Source organism: Eleutherodactylus coqui, chromosome 9 (assembly GCF_035609145.1).
Source record: "Eleutherodactylus coqui strain aEleCoq1 chromosome 9, aEleCoq1.hap1, whole genome shotgun sequence".
NCBI lineage: Eukaryota > Metazoa > Chordata > Amphibia > Anura > Eleutherodactylidae > Eleutherodactylus > Eleutherodactylus coqui.
In genome coordinates this window covers 36,218,729-36,240,753 of record NC_089845.1, presented here as the reverse complement: position 1 = coordinate 36,240,753, position 22,025 = coordinate 36,218,729, and the positions used below count along the sequence as shown (strand labels likewise).

The following is a 22,025-nucleotide window of genomic DNA, read 5'->3' as shown; positions in this document are numbered from 1 at the left end:
GTGACCGCACTGGTGTGAATGAGGCCTCAGCAGTCTCTCCTCTGCAGGGAGCCGAGAACATCAGAGCCGACAGCCGGGGAGCCGAGCAGTAACTCTACCATGGCCATACATTCAGCGCTCCTCATTGCGCATGCCCACCTCCTCTGTCAGCGCGCTTTACGGCCCTACAGTCCGGCATGAAGCGCTGCCTTGTCTAGCTGCTGTGAGCGGTGGGTCCGGCGGTCGGTCTGTGCTGACGGTAGGTGGGTCCTTGACAGACTGTCCGTGGGTCTGTGGAGGGTGTGACCCCCGTGCCGGCTGCTCTCCTGCCGAGTTGTGGGGCTTCCTGGAGGCCCCGGACATAAGAGGGTTAATGGGTGGCAACCCGGAGCACTTGCCACAAAGTCGTTGGATGATGCGAGTCTGAGCGATAACCGCTCAGTGTAACCATGGCAACAGTCGTCCGCCGGGCGAGAGCGTGCTCACCGCTCTCCATCTTACCCAGACGTAGGAATAATCGTTACTAGTGAACCGCGTTCGTTTAGTCGGGCGCACAGGAGCGAACACAACCGTAAACGGTTCATCTGCCTGTGAAGTGCGGGCGAACAAGTGACCCACCGCCGTCCGCTCGTGCGAATGATTTATCGCTCCATGCAGAGAATAATGTGCGATCTCTGCCTCCACCGCCGCCGTCCGCCAGTGATCTCCGCCTCCACCGCCGCCGTCCGCCAGTGATCTCCACCGCCGCCGTCCGCCAGTGATCTCCGCCTCCACCGCCGCCGCCGTGCGCCAGTGATCTCCGCCTCCTCCGCCGTCCGCCAGTGATCTCCGCCTCCACCGCCGCCGTCCGCCAGTGATCTCCGCCTCCACCGCCGCCGTCCGCCAGTGATCTCCACCGCCGCCGTCCGCCAGTGATCTCCACCGCCGCCGTCCGCCAGTGATCTCCACCGCCGCCGTCCGCCAGTGATCTCCACCGCCGCCGCCGTCCGCCAGTGATCTCCGCCTCCACCGCCGCCGCCGTCCGCCAGTGATCTCCACCGCCGCCGCCGTCCGCCAGTGATCTCCGCCTCCACCGCCGCCGTCCGCCAGTGATCTCCGCCTCCACCGCCGCCGCCGTCCGCCAGTGATCTCCGCCTCCACCGCCGCCGCCGTCCGCCAGTGATCTCCGCCTCCACCGCCGCCGCCGTCCGCCAGTGATCTCCGCCTCCACCGCCGCCGCCGTCCGCCAGTGATCTCCGCCGCCGCCGTCCGCCAGTGATCTCCGCCTCCGCCGCCGCCGTCCGCCAGTGATCTCCGCCGCCGCCGTCCGCCAGTGATCTCCGCCTCCACCGCCGCTGTCCGCCAGTGATCTCCGCCTCCACCGCCGCCGTCCGCCAGTGATCTCCGCCTCCACCATGACGCTGCGCCCCTGGGATTCTCCTCGGTGGTCCGCAGGAGGGTCGGCGCCCTCAGCAGCTGTTTTGCGCGGCTTAGCACTACGAATGAGGCAGTTTTGTGTGTGGGTTCGCCATATGGCGGGGCGTGCTCACTTCCATGCAGCAGACGAGCACGCCATAATTTAATGTCCATCTAGCCCAATGAGTTCCCGCAGCGATGCCGCCGCCGTAGAGTCCTGTTGGGGGCGTTGCTGCACAGTCATCTCTTAGGCCGCCTGCACACGGGATTTCCGCCACTGAAAGCCTGCATAGGAGTGCATTACAATACGCACTCCTATGCAGACGGTCGCGGTTTGGCCGCGCGGCAAACAAACCGCGGCATGTCCTATTTTTGTGTGTGGCTCACAGAGCCTCGCACAGAAACGTCACTCACCCGGCAGCCGGCTCCGGTCTGCGCATGCGTCGGCTGATCGGCAACCGACACATGAAAAAGCCAGGGCCGCCGGGCGCGGGTGAGTACGCGCTCGTCCCTGCAGGCACTGGGGCCGGGTCCCGCGGCGAGAATTCTTGCCGCCGGATCCTACCCGCCCGTCTGCAGGCGGCCTTACACGGGGCGAACTCGCCGGCACGGGCGGGTAACGTCACCACTGGTTGTTGGCGCTCGTGCGGAGCGTTTAGACCGGTGATCACCGCTGAGTATCGCTCACTTCCCGCTCAGCGCTTCGCATTCTACGTACGCGGGGAGCGTTTACACGCGTCCGGAAGTCGCCAAACGAGGATTATTAGGCTGGTTGAAAGTGAGCGACAAGATGGCGTTCGGGTGTAACGATTATTGCGCATTTTCATCTGCTTGAGCAAATTTGGAGTGGCAATCGTTACGTGTAACTGGGCCATAAGACGGCGCCATTTGTGCTCTCACTTAGGGCTCCTGGACACCGGCGAGGGTGAGCGATCACCCCGGGCGCGAGGCGTTGTCACATGGGAACAGCCTGGCATCCCTGCGGGGTCCCTTCATCCCCGCCATGGCTGCCGCAGCCGGGGATCACCATGTTCTACCACTGTTTACAATAGATCGGCGCTGCTGCCGCCGCCGACCCCTCTGAGAACAATGAGCGACAGCGCAAAAAGAAAGGAGATGCTGCCTGCCATCTTTTTTTTTCCTCGCAGACGTGGAAACATCACAAAGGAAACCATTGAAAATCATTGGTTTCGTAATTCCTGCGCTTCCTCTCCCTCTCGCAGTGCGCCGGTTTCTCGCCGGTGTGAAGGAGCCCTTCGAGAACAGACATGTGACCGCGTGCGCGGACTGTTGTCAGACCTTGTGGATCCATAACGCTCGTCCTCTTCTCTCCACAGGAAAGGATGAGCCACTCAGAAGAGCAGCCGTGCGACGCACAAGGGAAGAGCGGCCCCAAGGTATTCAGAGCCCCTGCAGCTACTGTGAAGCTCTGTTAGCCCTGCCGTCACACCGCTGCCATACGCATCCTCGCTAACTCACTGACCTCTAGCGGGGCGTCAGATCTGGCTGCTGTTGACAAGAATACTAGACGGATCGCCGGCGACCATTGTGTAGTAGCAAGAGTTTAGAGAAGAAACTGCAGGGTTTGGGTTGTGGAGGGAGACGGCCTCGGGGCTCATCCCCACCAGCGTGACGTCACTGCGTCATACAGTGAATGGAGGCCCTGAGAGCACACGGATTATCATTAGTGCAGCATAGAACAACCCAGCATGTTCTGTCTCAGCCCTATCCTACATGGGTTGTATATTCAGCACCGCACATACACAACGCCGCTATGAGACACAGCGGGGAATGAAAAAGAGAAAGTAGTCAGACTACGCATGGCAGCGTGCGTGATATACGCTGTCATGCGCCAATTACGGTCAAACACAGAAGAGGAGCATGCGTCCTGTGTGACTAACACCATAATATAGCATCCAATGGGAACAGCCTACCAGTCAAACAGGAAGTACCTCTTCATATCTGCATGTAAGATACAGTATAATAGGCCCCGTAGACCGGTCACTGGTGGTGACGCATCGTGGCAAAGGTTATACCGAGCCGTAGTGCAGCCACGGGCCGGGACCCCTTTTGAGTGAATCTGAGAGCTATTTTACTGTATACACTAAATCGCCGATGTCCATGGAGTTTGCTACAAGTGGGGGTGCAGGTACTTGAAAAAAAATAATAAGCCATATGCTTAAGGCCTCTTTCACACGGGCAAGAAAATCGCAGCTGTGTTCTGCGTGATATCGCAATCTTGTGTTGCTACAAAGTTCTGCATCTTTTGCCGGGATTTTCGGGGTGGGGGGGGGGGGAGGAGGCTTGAAGTATATAATAATAATCTTTATTTGTATATTGCCAACTTATTCCGCAGTGCAATATAAGCCCTATCCCGAAAATAAACCCTAGCTGCTTAAGAAAAAACACAATACGTCACCTAACAGGCGCTCTCTGCTCCACCGCACTTCTATTCCTGAAGCTCCGGCATTTGTCTGTAGTCTTCAGCCAGCGCTTCCTGTTTTGGAAGTTCAAAATCTCTGCCTCCAGGAAGCGCTGGCTCTGATTGGTTCTCAAGCACTGCTGCTCAGCCAATCACTGCAGCGCTCAATGAACCAATCACAGCCATCGCATTTAATGCAGACGGGTTATTTTAGGGAAAACAGTAGGATTTCCTACTGTAAAAGTTGCACTACACCGTACGAAAACCGCATTTTCAAGTCATGCAACACAAAGGAAGGCTCCATAGGGAAACGTGGGCTGCAAAAGCTGTATAGAGCACGCCGCAATGTTTTTCTCGCAATGCGGCATCCTACAAAACATCGCTCAGGTGAAGGAACCCATAGGAAAGCATGGGCTTCACATACATGCAATCTGTAGCGCTGTCGCATCGCAAGAAAATCCCACGATTTGTGCCCCCCGTGTGAAAGCAGCCTTATTGTTTGTGTCCTTTTCCTGCGGCGGTAGGTTTTCCACTCCGTATACCCGCATACACTTGCAAGTACATTTGTTATTTTGGATCTCATGCATACTGCAATTTAAAGGGGTGGTCTGAGTTAAGGAAAACCCCTGTTAACGGGTCCCCCATGCCTTAAAATAACAAATCAGCAGTTGCTCCTCACCTCCCTGTCTGCCGGCGGCTTTGGTCTCCCTTAGATGTCACTTGGCAGCCTGAGCCCACCTACAAACAAGCTGCAGCCGCCAATGACAGCGCTGAGTGATCATGGTTGAACGCTGTCATTGGCTGCTACCAGCTGCCTGTAAACAGACTGCAGCAGCGAGAAGTAACTGCTGCCCAAGGCTGCCTGTCCGCGGGCGTTTTCGCATTGCGTTCCCTGCGGCGGGGAACGCAGTGCAGGCTTTCCATTGCATTGGTATGGAAAGTGCAACCGCCCTGCTGCGATTTACCGTGATTCTCCGTGGTTAACCTATCTGTCGGATAGGCTCATTGCGGAGATCCGTCTGCCGGCTCCTGCTCCCCGTCGCGGGATATCACCATGCCCGTGGACAGGCAGCCTTATTTGAATGCACAAGGGCCCCCTAATGGGTTTTCCTAAACTCAAGCAGCCCCTTTAAGATTTACCTGTTTGTTATTTAGGTTTTTCTACTCCGCGCTGCCCCTTCTGCAGGCCTGACATGTAGCAGGTGCACCTTTATACACTGCCGGGCTGCCTGCGTTTCTTCCGTTATGTTCATATCTGTCTTTCTCTTTCGATCTGTTTTGTACTAATGAAGGTGATATTGTTGTTCAGTTTCACGTACGGATGGCGACTAACGGTTTTGCTTTTTTTTTTCTCTCTGCATGTTCGAATTTTTTTGGGGAATCGTGCAGAAAAGACCCAACAGTAAGTATATAATGCGTAGAATCGTGTGTTTTGTCATATTCATTACTGATCATCCCATTGTATTGAATAATATACAAGTAAATGTGTTACAATCAGATCCACGCTGCGCAAATCAGGAGAGAAGGTTTCTTCCAACAATAGCGGAGCTCGGGGCTCATTCACACGCCCGTGTGCGTAAACGCAGTGTTTTATCGGCCTGTGAGTCGGCGGTGAGCCAGCTATCGCCACTGCGCATGACAACAAATCTCACGCACGCGATCACATGCAGTATGACTTGTTTAGATTTTTTTTTAATTCCCCCCTCTCATAGCGGCGTTGCGTATGCATCATTGCCAAAACGCAATTTATAGCGTACGGCCAGTGCTGCATACGCTGCCCATACAAAATGATAGGGCCTGTCCCTGCGTGATGCGCGGTGAAATAGAGCATGTTGCGATCTTCTTCACGTGCGTATCGACTTACAGTGCTTACAAGATTCCGTGAAATCACTATTGTGTGAATGTTCCCTCAAACAACCGTAGTTCGTGGCGGACTCACTAGAGGCATGCGCATGGAACAGAAATGACTCCTGAGAATAAACACATTGAAAGCCTCCTTTTTTACGTGCGATATCTAACCATATCACAGTCGGTCATAACATATCACGCATGAAAGCCGCCCGTGCGAATGCATCCTTGACCTGAGATGTACAGGTGGGATTCCAGCCAATCGGCAAAGAGATCTCAGAGAAGACATCTAGGATTTCCACTTTTTAAGAGTTAGCATGCAGAAGAGTCTTGGCTGGTAGGAAGTGTGAATACCGTGAACCCCAGGCAAACACAACACGGGTAGTCGGAGGCTCAGCTACCGGCACGCAGAACTCTGAGGTATTGGTAGAAATCGCATCAGGACTCCGGTATTCATATTCGCCTAGAATCTAGGCCTACTTTCAAAGTTTATGAATTTATCCTGTAACTCTTTCTGATATTTCCCACAATGCAGTTCTGGTAGTACCAGTAGGCCTCATACACACAAGCATGTGCATTGTGGCCTGTAAGTTCAGATGTGGCAGAGTTTCCTGATGACATGGCCTGAGATTGTGAAATCGTAAGAGTAGGTCGCATGCACACGTCCGGATTTGCATTGTGGAATCCGGAGCGGGCATCCGCCTCCGAATTCCGCAGCAAATACCTGCCATAGCGTGCTATAGAAGAACAGCTTTTCCTGCCAACGAGCGCAAATCAACTGCCATATTTATTTTCTGCATGCAGTCGCCTTCCCTGGTAGAACGGGTTTCGGTTATCTTGTGGCCCTACTGAGAAGATCCCATGGGTGTGGTAGGATAAGGAAACTTCTTGAAAATGGCTCCTTTAAGAAAAGAGAATAAATACCACTCATCCCGCAAGAACAAAATGTAATACAGACGTGACCAGGACTTTAAAAAATGTTTTCAACCCCAGACATGTTCTACGGTTTGTTTTTTCAGAGACCCTTTCATTGGTTGACTACGTCTCTGATGCCACCCGGACGGAAGGGCTTGTTGGTATGTTCAGTTAAGATTTACTTTACTTCTTTCTGAATTCATCATAAATGTCTTAAAGGGGTCTTCCAGGCCTATAATATTGATGACCTAACTTCCATTGTGCAATGGCCTGGGATGGTTCTAAGGATAGTTAATATTATAGGACTGGAAACCCCTCATAAAGGGATTTTCCCACCAAAGACATTTATCACCTATAGGGAGTTAGTGTCTGATCACAATCCAGAGAGCGGTGCCGCTAAATGTCCTATGTGAATGCAGGGGTGGTGTGCATATGTGCCCAATACTCCCACTTCTGTAGGACAGGGAGAAATAGCAGAGTGCATCGATTTCCCCCCCAGTCTTATAGAAGTGAATGGAGTGGCCGTCGAGCATGTCAACCACTGCCCTAGTCATATGGGACATCTGGGGTGGGGGGGGGGGCTCTCTGGAACCTCCGTGGTTGGACCCCCACTGATCAGGCACTTATTCTGATGTTCTGGATAGGGGATAGGGAATAAATGTCTTTGGTAAAAGCCCTATAGTATCACTTTCTGGGTTGTGAGGGTATTTGTTTTATCTTTTTCCTCTTGAAATACATACATTGAAACCTTTAAATAAGTTGAAGAAGTTAATCTTTTCGTAGGCTTTTATAACTTTATTGCATTTTTAATATTCTGTAGTCTAAAGTAAAATTCTATTTTATTTAACATATTTATAATAGTTCTAAAAGTTTTTATTAAACACTTTGTGTAAAAAAAACATTCCCGCCGCTAAAAGGAGTTGTCGTTTTGCTGTAAAACCCAGCATGCAGTTCCATCTGGACGGTCTTGTCACCAGAGGCCCTAAAAGTGGTTCCCTTCTGGTCTATAAAAGGCTCTCGGAGGCTCCTTGTGTGTAGTGACCTCTTCTTCCACTTGTGTAGAGCTTGTTGGCCCCCAGACGCCTCTACGACGCAGAGAAGAGATTTCATCCCGTTACCAGAGTCTGAGAGGGGCGCATCATTGGGATGGGAGAAGCTGGATGGTCGTTTTGATGAATTGTCCCCCACCGGGCCATTCTGTCCAAACTGTTAATAGGTGTTGGGACCAGTGGATGTGTGAGGGCACACAAGGTGACCGGGCTCAGGATGCCCCCTACAGACCAACAGTAGAGAGGACCGTCTGTCTGACAAGCACCAGCATCTTCAACTGTTTCATTGTCCAAAGAGACAGGTGGCGCCATCCTTACACCCCTATGTCTGTGGGAACCATTTCCAGGCGCTTGGCTGAAGGATATTTGGTCCCATTGCACCCATTACATGCAGTGCCTTCGACACCTCCTTTTGCAGTAGTGTTTTGAATAACAAAACTGGATGCTACGGAGTGGAACTGGGTTGTCTTCAGCGATAAATTCAAGTTTAGTTTGTGCGCTGGTACTAGAGCCTTCAAGCCTGCACATATCACCTCTTGTATCCAAGCTAGGGGCGGCCCAACAGGGTACTAGAGCCTCTATGCCAACCCGTATCATAATTTGTATCCAAGCTAGAGGCAGTACCACAGGGTACTACAGCCTCATGCTCGCCCCTATCACATCTTGTATCCAAGTTAGAGGTGGTACAGCAGGGTACTAGAGCCTTCATGACTGCCCATATCATATCTTGTATCCACGTAAGAGGTGGTACAACAAGGTACTAGAGCCTCTATGCCCGCCCATATCATATCTTGTATCCAGGCTAGAGGTGCTACGACAGGGTACTAGAGCTTCCAAGCCCGCCTGTATCATAGCTTGTGTCCAAGGTAGACGCGGTACAACTAGGTACTAGAGCCTCCATGCCTTCCTGTATCACATCTTGTATCCAAGCTAGAGGCAGTACAACAGGGTACTAGAGCCTCCATGCCTGCCTTTATCACAACTTGTATCCAAGCTAGAGGTGGTACAACAGGTTACTAGAGCCTCCATGCCTGCCTTTATCACAACTTGTATCCAAGCTAGAGGTGGTACAACAGGGTACTAGAGCCTCCATGCCTGCCTTTATCACATCTTGTATCCAAGCTAGAGGCAGTACAACAGGGTACTAGAGCCTCCATGCCTGCCTTTATCACAACTTGTATCCAAGCTAGAGGCAGTTCAACAGGGTACTAGAACCTCGGTGCTCTATTTATCACATCTTGTATCCAAGATAGAAATGGTACAGCAGGGTACTCGAGCCTCCATGCCCGCCCATATCACATCTTGTAGCCAAGCTAGAAGCTCTACAATAGGGTACTAGAGGCTGTCAAGCAGGGTACTAGAACCTGCATTCCTGCCCGCATCACACCTTGTATCCAAGCTAGAGGCGGTACAGCAGGGTACTAGAGCCACCATGCCCACCTGTATCACATCTTGTATCCAAGCTAGAGGCAGTACAACAGGGTAATAAAGCCTCCATGTCCACCCCTATCACATCTTGCAGGCAAGCTGGAGGCGGTATAACAGGGTACAAGAGCCTCCATGCCCTCCGTATCACATCTTGTATCCAAGCTAGAGGCGGTACAACACTGTACCTGAGCCTCCATGCCCCCCGTATCACATCTTGTAGCCAAGCTAGAGGCGGTACAGCAGGATACTAGAGCCTCCATGCCTACCCGTATCACATCTTGTATCCAAGCTAGGGGCAGTACAACAGGGCACTAGAGCTTCCATGCCCCCCGTATCACATCTTGTATCCAAGCTACGGGATGGTATAACAGGGTACTAGAGCCTCCATACCCACCTGTATCGCATCTTGTATCCAAGCTAGAGGCGGTACAACAGGGTACTAGAGCCTCCATGCCCCCTGTATCACATCTTGTAGCCAAGCTAGAGGCGGTACAACAGGGTACTAGAGCCTCCATGCCCCCCGTATCACATCTTGTATCCAAGCTAGAGGATGTATAATAGGGTATTAGAGCCTCCATGCCCACCTGTATCACATCTTGTATCCAAGCTAGAGGCAGTACAACAGGGTACTAGAGCCTAGGTACAAGAGTGGTGCAGGAGTTGCTCTCAGTGCATCGTGAAAGAGAAAAGAAAATTGCCTTGATTTATTCAAAACAACAGGGAGCACATCCTGTAGTGGATCGTCGTGTGCTATGTCACTGTAAAATTAATAACTTTGGCAGGAATAACGGTACATGACATTTCAGCACAGATTTGGATTCCTTAACAAATTTTCTATCAGATACATAAGCACCCCTTCCCTTTCGAAAATATTGACTTGGTTCTAAGATGGTGGCTTTCAAAATGGCTGCCAAGTCTGTAGGGGGTGTCCTGAGCCCGGTCACCTTGTGTGCCCTCACACATCCACTGGTCCCAACAACTCCTAACAGTCTGGTCAGACGCTCCTCTCTACTGGTGGTCTGTAGGTGGCGTCCTGAGCCCGGTCACCTTGTGTGCCCTCACACATCCACTGGTCCCAACAACTCCTAACAGTCTGGTCAGACGCTCCTCTCTACTGGTGGTCTGTAGGTGGCGTCCTGAGCCTGGTCACCTTGTGTGCCCTCACACATCCACTGGTCCCAACAACTCCTAACAGTCTGGTCAGACGCTCCTCTCTACTGGTGGTCTGTAGGTGGCGTCCTGAGCCCGGTCACCTTGTGTGCCCTCATCCACTGGTCCCAACACCTTCTAACTGTCCGGTCAGAACGGCCGGTGGGGGACAATTCATCGATACGACCATCCAGCTTCTCACATCCCAATAATGCGCCCCTCTCAGACTCTGGTAACGGGGTGAAATCTCTTCTCTGCGTCGTAGAGGCGTCTAGTGGCCAACAAGCTCTAATAATTATCAGCAATTGTGTTAGGAGTTTCTGTCCGCCCGTCTAAAGCGAGTGTATGTGGTACAGTCCATACAGTGTCATCATGCAGGAATTCTGTTGACTTAAATAGTGACTTCTAGAGAGAACAAGGAGGCAAGTGATTCCAAAGCGGTTAAGTGAGTCATGTGATCTCCTTGGAAAGAACAGGTATCCAAGAATTTTCAGATATAAAGGAAGAACTAAACAATCTAGCACTAGTTGGATGTTCTCTCTAAATGTCCATTTACAAACACCGATTTTTGCTCAATATTCGTTAAAACAATGTCAAATGAGCAATAATCGTTGCGTGTTAATGCTACCATTGTGCACTTTTCGTCTGAATGATGGTTTTTTGGCGAGTTAAAAACCATAGTTCAAACTACACGCTGTGTTCTCCACGGGAGCTAGAGATAACATTGTATTCTCTTTGCACCCCATATGAGAAAACAGACCACACACTGTGTTCTGTAGGGAAGTGGCTGATTACATTGTATTCATGCTGTCAGCCAGTGACAGCCCATGGAAGAACAAAGCTGATTGCAGAGCTTAGACCACCTGCTGTGTTCTGTAAGCCACTCCAGGAGGCTCATTCATTTACATGAAAATAAAGCTGATAAAGTACTAATGGGCTTTAGCGCCTATTAGTACTTTATGCAAAATGATCGCTAAAACTGTCAATCTTTCAATCGTTTGAAAGATTGTCTTTGCATGTGAATGAGCCTTTAGGTCTTGAGAGTTCTGTGAGAGTTACTGATGAAGGTCCATTTAAACACTTGTCCTGTTTCTAAGGGGGTGGGTGTAAACCCTTCTAGTAGTGCTATCATGGAGGCTGCCACATAATTGATTATCAGGGAGTGTAATCATCCTCCATCTCAGAGCTCGGCTTCTCTTCCTCCAGCGTATCCTGCTTTAAGATAGCGCAGACTAAATTTCTTGACATGTTCAGCTTTTACATTTTTCTCTTCAATGCTCTTTGCCGCTATGTTATGTCACCGAAGGGGAAATATAAAAATCACAGAAAATGGCCATATAGTTGCTGACTAAGGAGGGCCGATAGCTGCATCCTCTCACCATGCCGGTAGCGGACTACCAAATGAGGGTAGTTTGCTACCCGCATGTTGAGGGAATGCAGCTATCTGCCCCCCTTAGTCAGTAAGTATATGGCCGTTTTCCGCGATTGTTTGCCTTTATGTTACGATTATGCGCACCTCTAAATAAGGAAGTATTTGTCGGTTTCTTCATTCTTTATTTCTCTCTTTTATTTCAGGCCTGAAGTATGTTGTGGAAATTAAAATGTTGGACTCTGATAAAAGTATTGTAAAATGTAACATGTGCAATGTGGAGGGGCAAATGGTGACCATGAAGGAACACCTTGCTGGAAGCAATCACATCAGAGTCTACATGGTGAGTGTGCTCACGCTTCTACAATACCTTGTTTCAGCGATTACAGGGGTTACATCATGCAACAGCTTCGTGGAACCAATTAGTTCAGGCTGGTTATGTTCCAGTAGTTTCTCTTTCATCCTCTGCTCTTCCGGGCACCAAGTTCATAAAGCAGGTTGTATCGGAGGTATTATTAGTTCTCACAAAGGCATCTCAATGCCTGGTGGGAGATCTGAAATATACTGGGAGGGCCGCACACTAAGAAAGGATGGGTTGCATTTTACTTTAAGGGGTTTTAGCATGACTATAAAAGCTTCTCCAGTAACTGGGCCCCTTATAATATAAAAAAAATCATACTCTCCTCTTCTTGGACCCACAAAGTGGAGCTGAGCGGGTCACACTGCCCCGGCTTCCGGGTAGATGGCTGGGTGTAAGCATGTGACCACTGCAGCCAATCAGAGGCCGCAGTATCAAGTCCTCAAACTGCTGACCTCATGGCATTCAGGATATGATGCCAATGCCCGGAGCGCCTATGACACTGCAGCCTCTGATTGGCCGCAGCGCTCACATGCTTCTGCCCGGCCTTCTGTCCCAGTGTCTACTTCCAGGTAATACGAGTTGCTCAGCTCCGCTTTGGGGTGCGAGAAGAGGCAATTATGATCTTTTTTATATTATAATGGGCCCAGATGCTGGAGACATTCTATAGTTGTGGCTACTTACACACAGGCATATATCGGACAGCTTTCCAAAGTATTTTTTTGTGCCGATGCGAGGAGTTTTTTTTGGCAAAAATACCTCCCATCATTTCAGTAAAGTAGCGATCCTCCGATGCGGCTTTCACGCCTACTGGAGGCTTGGCAAGTGCTAACAATGGGAAACGTTGCATTGTACTGGCGTGCACATTACACGCTGTGCGATGTGTTTTACTGTCCCACTGAAAACAATGGGGTGATGCGTTCCGAGGAACACGAAAAGATAGGACATGCTTTTCCGCATCGCAGGAAAAAGTCGCAGCATCACTTGTGTATGCGACTCCATTCAAAAGAATGGGGTTCATATTCACACGAGATTTGTGAGTGTCGTGACGCAGAAATCTCGCGGATGTTTCTCGGTGGTTTTCTGCTGCCGCTGTACATGGTTTTTCTTACAGGTTATGCTCAACTTTCGAACCAATGTTTTTTCACGCATGTCAAACCCATCTAAAACAAGCATGTTGGTAAATGGTCTTGATTGAAATACCTTAGGCCCAATGTGGTTGGGGAAATGGGGAGTAGGGAAAAAGATGGTAGGGAATGGGAGGTATGCCATAATGTCAGCATGAAAGATGGTGGATGACTAAGAGGTAACGGATGATGAAGAGGGACCCCTGTCACCATCTGGTTCTTAGTTAAACAGGTAAGTGGTGACACCGAGGAAAGTAGGAAAGTAAGAATTAAAAATAGGTTTATAAACCTGAAGTTTTATTTCTAACACTAAAAGTGGTTAAATACAAAAAGAAAACGCCTACAAGATGGCCATTAACGGGAATATCGCCTATGGTGAAACTTTTCTTTTTTGTCTGATTATTGATTTTCTTCTTTTGTCTGTACAGGACTGAGGGCGGCCATCTTGCCTTAGCTGTATTTAACAGCATTTAGGCCTTATTCACACGAGCGTATACATACGGCTGTTTTAGCTGCATTCAAAAATCGCAACCATCTGAAGCATTGGAATCCAGCGTATCCATTCAGATGAGCGATTTTTAGGCATGTAAAAACATTGCGCCGGGAATAATAGCACATCGATGACCGATTTTATACAGTGCATGAAAAGATAGGTCTTGCCCTATCTTTTGACGACGTATGCTGGAGGCTCCCATAGGCTTCTGTGGGAGTTGGGGAAAAAAAAGGGAAGGGGAGGGAGTTTTCCGGTGTCCAACGCTGGGAACAGACAGGTGGCTTTATTTAAGCATTAGAAGTAATTCTGAATATTTCTGCCGACTGAGGGATTTCTGCGCTGCAGCCGCGGTATTGATTAGCCAATTCATAAGCCGCGCTGGTTGTTAATTGATTCTACGCCGCTGCTCAGCCAGTCAATGCAGTGCTGGATGAACCACAGCCATTGCATTGATTCATTGAGCTCTGCATTGATTGATTCATCCAACTCTGCTCAGCCAATCACAGCCTTCGCTTCTTGGAGGCACGATTTATGAATCCAGCAACCAGGTAGTGATCTGTGGACGAATGAGGACCGCAGGACGCCCAGTGGAGCTCCGGACAGCAGTGGGAAGACCCGGACTGAGTCTTTTAGGTAAGTATTCTTTTTTTTTTTTGGAGTGCAGCTGCGGATTAGTTTTGGGGTAGGACTTATTTTCTAGTGTTAAAGTCGCATTGCACAAAAAGCACATAGGGAAACGAGGGCAATGCCTCGATTCTCTTTTTCTTTTTTTGCCCACAAGATAGCATTCTGAGAAAACAGCACCAATGTAAAGGAACCCATTGGAATGCATGGGCTTCACATACATGCATTTTCTTGGGCTTTTGCATCACGGCAAAATCGAGTGATTTTTATCACCTGTGTGAAAGCGGCCTTAGTCCCTTAGATGCTGTGGTCAGTAGCTACCACGGCATCTGATCGGTTAGAGAGAAGCATCTCTGTCTGTCACCCCTTCGGCCCTGTCATGATTGCGTTACCAATAAATAGCTACCAACCGCTGGAAGCTAAGCGGTAACCTCCAGGTCTGGTGTGTACTCATGCCTGTTGGGATTCTAATTGAATAATAATAAGTAAGCCCCTGTATTATGGAAGCATTCATAGTATTGCATGTTACTGCCCCCTAAGGTGAACAGTAAACGGTGCATTACCTAAAAGGGACGTGGTTTCATGGCGACTTGAGCAAGTACTTTTCTCTGAGCTCCTAAATCCTCTCCTTACTATTCTGTCAAACCCTGATGATCTTCTACCTGGCTTACCTCTGCTGGAACCTGGAGGCTTGCTTTGGGTTCTTAAGGTGCCACTGAGCGCAATTACTGGAATCGGGAGGATTTTGTGTATGTACGCGGGATCAACAGTGAAAAGGCCACGCTCTCCTCAGTCCTCATCAATGCTCGATTCATCCGCCTGCTTGGTTATTCCTTCCTCTGTTGCACGCTGGTCTGGAGGCATTGACGTGTGAGGCTGGCGTCCAAAGTGTCTGGTGTGTTCTGGTTGTCGGACTTGTTTTTTGCATCTTAGACACTGGTCCTCGGTTAGCTGTTGCCGTCATCCAATTCTCTTTCCTTATTGCTGGCGTTTGTAATACCATATGGATGGAGCAAGGGGAAGTGAGGCGCTCTGCCATGGAGTACTCTAAATTTACATCAATGACTACTTGCTAGAAGATGACCCCTCTGGTTCCATGGGGGCGGAGAGTGGTCAACCCCCTTCCTTCTAAGATGCTAATGTTGCAGGTGTGCAACAATGTGTCAATAATGAGCTGGAATGGTAGACTAGACCGCTGGGGGGGCTCTCTCTTCCACTAGTTCATGGGTCCCACTACACCCCTCAGTGCTGAGACTAGACTCATTCTTGGGGTCCTAGTATCATATGAGCTACATGTTCTTTTCTGTATGGAAGAAGATCAAATATGAACAGGTCATAACAAATCACAGAAAATCATGGTCATAAAATACACATTTTCATTACAGTAATGGCATCACCATTAAATATTCACATAAATTTTCCAGTTCAGTGTTTACAGTGTATATAGCTTTACCTTACTCGTGCTTATATCTTCCATTTTCCCCATTGTCCCCCCTCTCCTAATTCCCCAACAATCTTAATACAATGTTGCAAAGGCAGTAGCACAAAATATACCTATAACATTCAAACTCGTCCTCGGTAAATCCCCCGCCCCAGTCCTGTCATCTAATCTTAAGGCTTCCCAGTTGATTAATATCATCCTGAAGTGCCAGTAAATTGGGTCATACACTCTTTGATTTCTTGAGGGTCAAGAATTTTTTTCTATAAATTCTCTCCAGTTTTTAAAAAATGTTGGGGCTTGGGATTCTACTTGTCTCTCTATTTCTATTCTTTCCACTCTTAGTAGGTGTTTTAATTGATGTATAATATCTTTTAAGCGCTTAGCCGACAGCCAGTCATTCAAGAGGCACCACTTGCTAATCAGTAAAATAGTGTGGATCATTTTGGATTTTCTCGTCTGGTCAGGTAGTTGGTGAAGAATAAACATTTGTGGAGTCAGCTGTAAGGGCTGCCACCCCAATATCCTGAATTAGCTTTTGCGCATCCCACCCAATAATTTTGAATCTTAGGGCAGTGTCATACGCCGTGTAAAAAGTCGGACTTTGGGTGGGAGCATCTAGGGCAGGCTTGTAACCTAGCCGGACCATTGGGATTTTGTGGCTTGTCAAATCCATATATAGCTCCATGGATTATTTTCGGGTGACTCCGGATCCTGAAGCTCTCGTGCCCATTTTTTTGAATAAGTGAGTTAGAATTGTTTTTCATCCCCCCTCCCTCTCTAAATTTGGCATATAATTTTGAGATTGAATGTTTGAGTATTCTTTTACCAAGATATCTATTGGGTTAAGTATTGCTTCCTTGGCTATGTCAGCTAGTCTTTCCCGGAGGAAGCTACGTTCTTGTGCGACTGGTAGAAAGTGAGACGAAGGTAAATTGTATTCTTCGCATAACTCTTTAAAGGTCTTCTATCTGGGACAATCTGGGTGGGTGAGATGGTGAACTTTCGTAATCCCCTTGTGTCGCCAAATTTCGAACATTCTATTTTCCCTCCCCTCCTTAAATTCTGGGTGTTGCCACAAGTCCATATGTTTAGAGATCTTAAACAGCAGACCGTAGGCCTTGCGAACTATTTTCCAAGCTGCTATGGTGTCTTTTGCCATGATAGTCTTTATATTCTATTGGAGGACTGGTGTAGCTTGTATGCAATAGGGTATTTAGACTCCATGGGGTAAACCGTTCCATTTCTATGTCAATGTTTGAGTAGTCATTGGAACTCCACAGCCAGTCCAAAGAGTGTCTCATGAGGCTAGCCACGTTATATAATTGAATGTCTGGAAAATTAACCCCTTAGTGACGGCCCCATCGGGATTCTCCGTCCTGGCCTGCTGGGCTTAATTCCTAGAGGACGTAGAACTATGCATCCTCTAGGAATGAAAGCCCTGCAGGCTCAGGACTTGATAGCTCCATGCTGCCGGTTACCGGAGGTAGCCGACAGCATGGAGCTGTCATCTCGGGCCGCGGGACCCCACCCCCGTCCTCCGCTCCGTCCGGCATTTTCTTGCTTCTCCCCGGCCCTGCCACCGGCGTCTGCGCATGCGTGCCAGACGCATTACGTCATGCGCAGAGAGCCGGGAGGCCCGGGAAATTCAAAAACTCCCTGTTCCCGGCTAGTATGAGTAGTCGAGAGCAGGGAGCTGTCCCCGGGAGCCGCTGTATGCGGTTCCCGATCACATGATCGCTGCTATCCAATGGATAGCAGCAATCATGTTAAAGTTAAAAAAAAGTTTAAAAAGTGAAAAAAATAAATAAAAGTTTGTTTCATCTCCCCTCATGGATCATATCCATGAGGGGAGATGAAATTAGGTACCTAAAGCCCCCAGATTTATCTGCGGACCTTGCCCGGCTTCTGCGCACGCGTCTGCCACCAAAATGGCGGATGCAGGCGCAAAAGCCGCAGATTGGCAGGGTAATTTAAGATCTCCCCGCACCTGGCTTCTAAATGTAGCCAAGAGCCTGCAAATTTAATGGGGTACCATGGTACGCTTTTCCCAGTAACGGCAATCACGTAAAAGTAAAAAAAAAAGCTCAATTTTCACCTCCCGTCACAGATCCGATCCATGAGGGGAGGTGAAATTATTTAAATAAGGCCACCGGCGAGGTCCCCTGACGGGATCCTTATCCAAGGACCTTTCCCCAGTTTTGGGGCATACGCCCTTCGCCAAAATGGCGTAAGCAAGCGCAGAAGCTGGGGAGGGCAAGAGGAAATTTAAAATCTCCTTGCTCCTGGCTAATAAAGGTGCCACGGGGGGCCGCGGTGAGCGACTTCGGTCACGTGATCGCCATTATCCAATGCATAATGGCGATCACGTAAAAGTTAAAAGACAGTTAAAGTTTGACGCTCTGTTCAGTTTGAGCCCCGTTGTGCATCCAGACAGAAGATTAGGGCCACAATGGGTATGTTTCTGAACACGGGACAAATGGGGGTATGCATTTTGGGGTGAACGTCTTTATTCCTATGTATGCTGTACAAAAAAAACTATTTTTAAAATGACAATTGCCAAAAAAACAAAAATCTTAATTTTTTTTCTTCTGCTTTGCGTCGATTCATTTAAAAGAGTGGAGTCAAAATACGCAGTACACCGCTAGATGAATGCGTTAAGGGGTCTAGTTTTTATTATGGGGTCATTTGTGGGGGTTCTCTATCGTTTTTGCCGCTCAAGGGGTCTACAATTGGGCAATGGGGCCTAAAACACCTTCAACCAAAATGTCTGTTCTGAAAACTACCCGCTGCTCCTTTCGGTTAGGGCACCTTTGTGTATACGGACAGACGATTAGGGCCACAGTGGGTATGTTTCTGAACACGGGACAAACAGGGGTATCTATTTTTGGGTGTAAGCCTTCATTCATATGTCTGCTGTACAAAAAAACTTGTTTTTAAAATTACATAATTGATAAAAAAAAATCGTAATTTTTTACTTCTGCTTTGCTTTGATTCATTCAAAAACTGTTGGGTCAAAATACCAGTACACCCCTAGATGAATGCGCTAAGAGGTCTAGTTTCCAAAATGAGGTCATTTGTGGGAGTCCTACGTGTTTTGGCCGCTCAAGGGGTCTACAAGTGAGCAATGGGGCCTAAAACGCCTTCAAGCAAAATGTCTGATCTGAAAGCCACCCGCTGCTCCTTTCGGTTTGGGCCCCATTGTACATACGGACAGAAGATTAGGGCCACAGTGGGTATGTTTCTGAACACAGGACAAACGGGGGTATGCATTTTGAGGTGTAAATCCTCATTTTCATGCGCGCTATAGAAACAAATCCTCCTTTTTTCTCCTCTAAATTGCATTAATTCCTGAAAAGAAACTGTGGGGTCAAAATACTCCTGACCCCCCTCAGTGAATACACTAAGGGGTGTAGTTTTTAAAATGGGGTCATTTGTGGGGGTATCTATTATTCTGACACCTATGAGCCTTTGCAATTTTGGCTTGGTGCCGGAAAATAAAGCGTTCCTCAAAATGTTGACAATCAATGTTAAATTTGTACGTCTCCTAAATGGTTAAAAAAAAACAAAAAAAAAACTTGAAAGGTTTTCAAACATGCGTTCATAATAAAGTGAACAGATAGAAATATATATCTGAGCAAAAATTTGTACAGTATGCTTGGACATATTTGAGATATTGCAGTTGAAAATGTGAAAAAATGACAATTTTTTCAACATTTTCCCAATATTGGCGCTTTTAATAAATATACACAAATTATATCGGTCTCTTTTTACAACCTAAATGAAGTACAACAAGTGGTGAAAAAACAATGTCAGAATCACTGGGATATGTAAAGCCTTTACGGAGTTATGCTATGTTGAACGACACGTCAGATTTCCAAAATTTGGCTCCGTCACTAAGGCGCAAACAGGCTTCGTCACTAAGGGCTCATGTCCACGGGGAAAATATGATTTAAGATCCACAGCGGATCTCCCGCACGTGGATCCGCATCCCATAGGGATGCATTGACCACCCGCGGGTAGATAAATACCCGCGGATGGTCAATAAAAGGGATTTTAAAAAAAATGAGCATGAAAAAATCTGGACCATGCTCCATTTTCGTGCGGGTCTCCCGCGGGCTTCTATTGAAGCCTATGGAAGCCGTCCGGATCCGCGGGAGACCTAAAATAGGAATTTAAAAGAATTTACCCATCCGGAGCGGACCGGGAAGGTCTTCTCTTCCTCACGGCCGGATCTTTCTTGCTTCGGCTCGGCGGTTGTGCCCGGCGCATGCGCACGGCAAGTCGGAGATGTGCCGGCGGCGTGCCGCTGGCGTGACGAATTCATCCGCCGGCCGAAGAAAGAAGATCCGGCCGCGACGCAGAGAAGAAACGGAGCGGATGGGAGGTGAGTTTATTCTCATTTATTCTTATTTTCAGCGCTCATGTCCGCGGGGCAGGAGGGACCCGCTGCAGATTCTACATGTAGAATCCGTAGCGGGCCTGATTTTCCCCGTGGACATGAGGCCTAAGGGGTTAAGTCCTCCTCCACTTTTAGGGAGCATCCATTTTTTCAAAGCTATACGCAGTCTTTTTCGTGACCACACAAAGGCCACGAAAGCTGTATGTAGTTTTTCCATATCCCAGTGCAGTGGGTAGAGGAGTCTTGGGAAGCTAATCATTTTGATCAGGTGGCACCTGCCCATGAAGGAGAGCGGAAGATTACTCCACCCATTTAGCTCTTATTATTTTAAGTATTGTTGGGGGATAATTCAATGTGTAAAGTGTCTCTGGCCTCTTGTCCAATTTATACCCAGATACTTGATATGGGTCTTTTCCACACTGACAGTTCTAGTATCTGTATTGGTAAACTGGCCCCGAGAGGAAATATCCAATAACTCACATTTCGTGGTGTTTATTTTAAAACCCATCAGTTTCCTGAAGGCTTCCAATATGGCAAAAACCCGTGGCAAATCAGATTTTGGTTGGGAAAGCACTATCAATATATCATTCGCAAATAGCATGGTTTGTATAGTTCTCCCCTGGACCTTTATGCCCTCAATCTCAGTATTGCCCTCTAACTTTCGTGCTAGTGGTTCGATTGCCAGATTAGAGTGGTGATAAAGGGCAGCCTTGCCCAGTTCCTTTCTGTAGAGGGAAACTTAGGGATAGAAAACCTGGAGTGTAAATTTGTGCTTGTGGAGAAGTGTAGTTTCCACAGATAGGAGACAAACCGGCCCTTGAAGCCCATCCTTTTTATCACCTCCCTCAACCAAGACCATGAGACATTGTCAAAGACCTTTTCCGCGTCTATTGTGAGAAGGGCCGGAGAAGGATGAGCCTTCGGGTGTATCTTGATATCATCTAGGACTGTCAAGATCTGTATGTTTATAATAGCTGAGCGTCCTTTTGTAAAACCCGACTGCATTGGAGAAACTGATAGTGGCATAATAGTAGCCAGGCGATCTGCCATAATTTTGGCCATTAGTTTTAAATCCGTGTTAATTAAGGAGATTGGTCAATATGATTTAGCGTCTGTAGGGTCCTTACTGGGTTTGAGTAGCAGTTTAATATGTGCCACATTCATGTCAGAGGGGATTGGGTTATCTCTCACATATCCGTTAAATAACGTCTCGAGTAATGGCGTCGTCTGGTGTTTTAATATTTTGACAAATTACCTGTATACCCATCTGACCTCGGAGCTTTAGTATTTCCCATATTTTTAAGACCCTCTTTAATTTCCCATTGGGACACAGGTGAATTTAGTACATTACTTTGCTCCTCAGTCAATGTGGGCCAAGATATATTTGAAAATGAGTGTTCCCCAACAGCTGGATGCACTTGTGATTGAGAGTAGAGTGTTGAATAAAATTCAAAGAATATGTTATTAATTTTTTGGGGATGAGATTGTGATTTTCCTGCAGGGTCCTTCAAGCATGTGATATTAGATCTCTGAAAAGGCCCTCTTCCCAAATTAGCCATAATTTTTCCTCCCTTGTTCCCATATTTAAAAAGTTTTTCTTCCTTTCGCGAGTATGATAATAACTCTCTTTTTTTGTAACCAGGTCTCATAAGATTCCTTTGCTGGTATCCATTTCTGTTTTGTTTTGACCATTTTTTTCCCCTGAAACTGGGTATATGCATCGCGTAATTGCTCACTGACTGTACCAATTTTGTCTTTAACCCTTTCCAATCCAGTTTGTATCCTGGTTTTCCTAAGGGGCTTTCTCTTTTTCTGCCATTATACAATGGCGCTATCTTCTGGCTAAAGCCAGTACTGCATGAGGTGACACATTGGATAGGCTCCGACAGCAGAGAGGCTGGCAATATACAGTAAGAGAACCCCGACGGGCGTCTTTCAACATCAAAGCTGTACAGCCTCAACTCATAATGTCTTCAGACGTCAGACAGTGGATTGGAAAGGGTTAATGTTTCTGTTAAAGAGATCGCAT

The 22,025-nt window shown here is 48.0% G+C and overlaps 1 protein-coding gene across 2 annotated transcripts in view; it reads left to right on the top strand.

The window, feature by feature from the left end:
• Positions 1 to 115: 115 nt before the first annotated feature.
• The window catches only part of LOC136578998 (uncharacterized), a 47,297-nt gene continuing 25,387 nt past the window's right edge, over positions 116 to 22,025 (top strand). Inside the window, exons 1-5 of one of the 2 annotated variants that reach the window (XM_066579240.1) lie at positions 116 to 238; positions 2,712 to 2,771; positions 5,186 to 5,198; positions 6,664 to 6,720; positions 11,761 to 11,897. In XM_066579240.1, coding sequence (XP_066435337.1) covers positions 131 to 238; positions 2,712 to 2,771; positions 5,186 to 5,198; positions 6,664 to 6,720; positions 11,761 to 11,897 — 375 coding nt within the window. In that variant the 5' untranslated portion in view covers positions 116 to 130. Of the gene's footprint in view, positions 243 to 2,711; positions 2,772 to 5,185; positions 5,199 to 6,663; positions 6,721 to 11,760; positions 11,898 to 22,025 lie in introns of both variants that reach the window. The other variant, XM_066579241.1, reaches the window with a different exon arrangement.